General features: G+C 37.8%; 1 protein-coding gene across 1 annotated transcript in view; it reads right to left on the bottom strand.

Annotated features, from left to right (window-relative positions):
- The window catches only part of SCFD2 (sec1 family domain containing 2), a 203,591-nt gene that overhangs the window by 147,316 nt on the left and 51,038 nt on the right, over nucleotides 1–5,237 (bottom strand). Inside the window, exon 5 of the mRNA XM_010002530.1 lies at nucleotides 3,143–3,318. Coding sequence (XP_010000832.1) covers nucleotides 3,143–3,318 — 176 coding nt within the window. The remainder of the gene's footprint in view (nucleotides 1–3,142; nucleotides 3,319–5,237) is intronic.

Genomic DNA, 5,237 nt, shown 5'->3' with positions numbered 1-5,237 from the left:
TCTCTTTTCTTTCACTCCCTGAATTTTAAATCCTCACTTGAAGGAAAGCAACGAGTTATATGAGCAGTACTGAGGAGTCACAGATAGCATGGTGAAATCGAGAAGTTTAATGGATGGTCAGTATTAGAAAAATTGAAGAGGACCTCAAGAGAAGGAAAACATGATAGGGTGGGCCACCTCCTTGGTAAAAGGATATATTGTTTCAATTTATACAGCATTTAAAACTTACGGGTAGCAAAAACTCCAACATGAGCAGACGTATAGTGGCAGAATACAGCGAAAACTTGTTCTTGACAAGATGAATCATCCTGATGCATTACTTGCAACTCAGCACATGATCCTCTTTCTTTAGAGGTCAAGGCCATGATCCCATAAAAATCCAGTTTTGTTCTCAGGACAGTCATCTACCCTAGTTAAGGAGAGGACAACTCTGTAGTAAGCGTGCAGCTGCACTGACTTTCAGCAATCAACTAGTCAAAACCAAACTTCCCTGCTGGAGATATAAAAAACCTAGCGAGACAACACAGGGATGAAAAATGCTGTTACAGATCTTTAATTATAACAAAATATTGCAAATGGGCTGCTTTCTACCTCTGCTGGGTCATTTTTAGAACCAAGTATCTGCAACATCAGCTGAGAGTAGTTAAGAATCAAAGAGGAGTGAAGCAAAGAAAAATGGAAGAAGTTACTCAATGTAAGAGAGATTAAAGGTTTCATGTCAGTGATGTGGTTTTTCTGAAAATAACAAAGTAGACTAAGCAGGGAATCGTGAGACCCATCAGAGAAATCAGTCATGCGAGAAATTCCAAAACTGTGTGCATTTATTTTTTTGGGAAATATGAGAATTCTAACACCAGTTGTTTATACTGGGTTATCTCCTTTGGCATCAGCTGAAGCTTGACAAGCATTCATCAGTGAAAACTCTAGAGTTCCTACACTGTTCCAGTCTAATAATATTACTCCCAGTAAATCTTTCACAAACAGTTGCTGTCTTCTACATGGTTCCAATATAGGATAGTAATAATGCTACTTTCATATTGAAACAATTACTTTATATTCAGGACTTGTTAAGTATTTATTATTTTTAAATATCTAAAACATAACAATTATGATAAAGAACTTCTCAGTAGACCTGCCGAAATAAACTACCATGACATCAAATTTAGTGCAGAGTGCTACGTACAAACCATTCACAATGTGATGTCCAAGTTGATTGTTTTTTTTATTTAATAAAAATATCTCTGATGTCTTCTGAGTGTCTCAGTTTTTGCTCTTCCTAAAAGCCCTTGTCAACAAATCAGAGACAGGGTATATGCTCAGAAGCAGATTAAGCATCTCAGACTCTGTCTTCAAAATAGAGTCAGTAAAAGGATGCATGCTGTGCAGATTATGTAATTCAAAATAGCTGTTTTTGAACTACAGAAAATGAGTATGTGCTTAAGCAACAGCTACAAATGTTACCCTAGAAAGTTTCCTTTGGCTAACATTCCACCTTAATATGATAGGTGGAAGGCAGTGGGCACAATCCAAAGCCACTTACGATTATGAGAGTGCTTGTTATACATTTCTTTTTTATAAAAGTATATAGTTTGATTGTTTCTTACCTCTGTTTTTCCACTCCCGGATGATTTACAGCATGGCTTTTACAGCTGTGTGTTGTTGTGAAAACAATGCTGAGCTTGCAGTTTTATTTTGATCCTAAAGCTGCACTGGTTTTAAGATGGAACTTAACCAGCTTCTGAGAAGAGCTGCGTGACATGAGTCATTGCAGGAGAGAGAAAGGAACTATGGACTGTCAGTCCCACATTCTACAGTCCAGACAAACCAAAGAATGGTTGGAATTAGTACTTCTACTGGAGATGTGTTTGTTTATTAACCAGACAAAAGGACTATATGTGTTACGCAAAAATATTTCTGTCTTACCAGGAGAAAATATTTTTTAAAATTAATGTAGAGAAGAGCTTGCTACTATTTAAGTTTTGCATTTCTTCCCCCAAGGACATCACACAGATTAACTGACTACAAAGCAAAGAAGTATGGGCTGAGTTTTCTCAAAGGGCAAGGGATTATAACCAGCTGATCATGGGGTGAGCCAGGTTGTTGGTTTGTTTTTGACATCTAAACAAAGACAACTAAATATTACAAAATAATTAAGGTCCACACTATGCGCTTCACTTACTTAAGGCTGACACTAACTTAATTAGAATTTAGGTCATGAAGATCAGCCTCTTGCTAGGATTTCCAAAGATGGTTCCTCTAAATGTGACACAAAGGCAGAAGAGAAAGCACTGAAAGTAAAGTGTTGAGCTTTCCTGAATTTCAGCAGAATAACTCTATCAGGCTCTTAGAAAAACTCCTCCTTTGCTTGGTACATCCCCAAAAGTTACTAGGATATAGTTCAATATACCACAAACTTAATTTCCTCAGAGAAATTCAAGTGTAATACAAAATTATATGTAAATTATACTGTGGTCACCAACAGGATACCATAAAAACCGTGGTGGGAAAAGCTGAGGATAGATGACAGGTGTGAGCAAGAGAAATCTCTCTTTTTGCATAAAGAGTGTGCCCAGTAGGTGGAGAGAGATAATTCTCTCCTTTAGCAGGGGAGTTGGACTAGATGATCTCTAGAGGTCCCTTCCAAATCTGACAATTCCATGATTCTGTTATTCCTGTTATGCTTTCATCTGCTCAGTAAATTACACAAGTTCTACATTCACACAGTAACCAAGTTGTCTCTGCATTCGATTCAGCACAGTACTTCAAGAAGCATCTATTATTATTTATTATTATTACTATTATTAACTGTTGTTGTTGTTATTATATCCAATGTTAAAAGTTATACCATCTTGAAATTCCATATGGATATAAAACTGTTGTCCAATTTAGAATATTTACATACTTCACCTTTAATGTCTACACTTTTTCTTCTAAAATTACTCTTAAAAAACCCCAAATTATAAAAGCCTATGTAGTTTCCCACTCCTTTTATCAGTTTAGCAATAAGAAGCAGCTTTTTAGAAAGACATCCAACACACTTTGTCGTATACATTAAAAAAAAGCTACAGCATTCAATGGGAAATCAAAACATTAAATTCATTAAATTTTTACTTAGGTCAAAATAAATTAACATAATATGTACCTGCAGAAGTAATCTCTCAAAGGCAAGGAAGTTGTCCCATTTGGAAGTCTGGGGGTGTTTCAAAGTCTGGACCACAGCCAGCACAAGCTGTAGAAGACCACAATGGTTCTCCAAAGCTTTGAGATTATTTCTGAACAGCTGAATGTAGGAGCTGAGCTGTTCTGGGGTGACTCTGCCTATGGAAAGGAAAAGAGGACACAACATTCAGTGGTGGTAAATAGAAACCTAGATTACTTTTTTTATTACAGTGAATGGGCTATAGTGAACTTTAGAGGCTCTCTCGACTATGGGCCTGAACCCACCTTCACTGCAATCACTGGGAACTTCAAGTTGCAGCAACAGGTCAGGATAAAGACTTACTTCATCCATTAATTGTGGCTTAAGTATGTGGTATGGCAGGTATTATTGCAATACACAACAAATAATGACATAAATGGTAATACTATTTTTTATTTTTAGACATAAAGTGACATTAATTTAAGCTAGGGAAATAATACTTGACAGCTACTTCTAAACAATAGTTAATGTTTCTATTTTTATCAAAAGTCCAATGGGAATTCGGGAGCCTTATTGCACCAAACCCACAGCCTCCAGATGCTTCCTGGGGTTGCATCTTTGTTCAGTGTTAACTCAAAAAATAAAGATCACATCACTGATTGAAGAAACCATTTTCCAGAGCTGTTCTTGAAAGGAACACTTCCAAGGCATGACTATTCAGTTCCTGAGATGCAGTAAGCATACCATGATTTCACCTGCTAATTGAAAATAAACACACTGGTGCCCCTACACTGCTCTGTAGATCTCTTCTAAATAGAAGAGCATGAGGGGAGTCATTCAGGCCACACGAACACTACAGATTAACAGTTATTCCATCCAACATCAAAGTGCGGCCTAAACTGCTCAATCATTTCCTATTTTAGAAGTGATCTGTTCCAGGGAGGAAAGTCCACAGTGCCTCATAATACCTCCTCTGCCCCAAGAAAATAATCACAGGCAATCAGATCTGTGATCAATACACAAGGAAAAAATGGTGTCAAAACACTGTCCTAATTGCAAGTCTGGACTGAAATCCAGTCCAGGGCTGTCTCATGGTTTCTGGCAGCCTCTGCCAGTAAGAAGTTATCTTCCTCAAGCAAACCAGACCTAAAGAGCATGGACATGTGAGGGAGCGAGGAGGATCTTTTAACTCAAACAGAACAAGCTCTGGTGCCAGGAAGGCACTAGGCTGAGCTGATGCTAGGCAGCTCATGGCTTACACCACTGATCATATTATTCAGTATTTTTCCATGATGGAAAGATCTTGTAAGACTGCCACTGTGTTTCTTCTCTGTGTTTGGTTATATCGTCAATTTACAAAGCTCTCCATCTGCCTCCATCCATTCAGTACCATATAAATGGTGAATAAATGATTCCAACAGTGAATACATGTTGAAAACGCTTTCTTTTCGTTTCAGTGATACCAAGGGTGGTCTTTGGAAGAGCATTCAGATTAGGGAAAGCTGCTAAATAAAGCAAAAACACACAAGGCTCCTTATGTGAATTTTAACAGAAAGCATCAAACTGCAAAGTCAGCAAATCAACACACAAATCAAGCTGACACCACTCAGTAGGCCAGAGAGCTGACAAAAGGCATCCATGGTTAGCCCACATAGGCTAGAACAGCAACCACAGCCACGTGTGGTTTTAGACTAAACACTGGAGCTTTCAGTCTTGTTTTATTTCTTTTAAAGCTGTGTCACGCAGATTTACATGGTGATTTGAAAGTGCCAGCCCATGATGCCTTGCAGCATACCTTTGAAAATGACTGCATTATTACCTAAAGCAGCCCTGATATATAGTACATATATGTGGTACAGATATATAGATTAGAAATCTGATAACTTGCTTCAATTGAGAAAAGAGGAAGTTGCCAGCCATTCCCTCATGTGAATCAGTAAAATGGGAGGGCTTTTGAGGCTTCTGATTTCAATTTTTTAAAAATAATTTTTCAAGAGTTTTGTTCCGTATCGTCCCTTGTGAAAGTGAATCCAGATGCAGCACTGGACCAGTCTGAGATCAATTCAGCACCATTTTAGATAAACAATCAAACTCTTTC

Source organism: Chaetura pelagica, unplaced genomic scaffold, assembly GCF_000747805.2.
Source record: "Chaetura pelagica isolate M959 unplaced genomic scaffold, ChaPel_1.0 scaffold67, whole genome shotgun sequence".
Taxonomy (NCBI): Eukaryota; Metazoa; Chordata; class Aves; order Apodiformes; family Apodidae; genus Chaetura; species Chaetura pelagica.
Note: the sequence above shows the minus strand (reverse complement) of the source record. Positions and strands in the feature narration are given on the sequence as shown.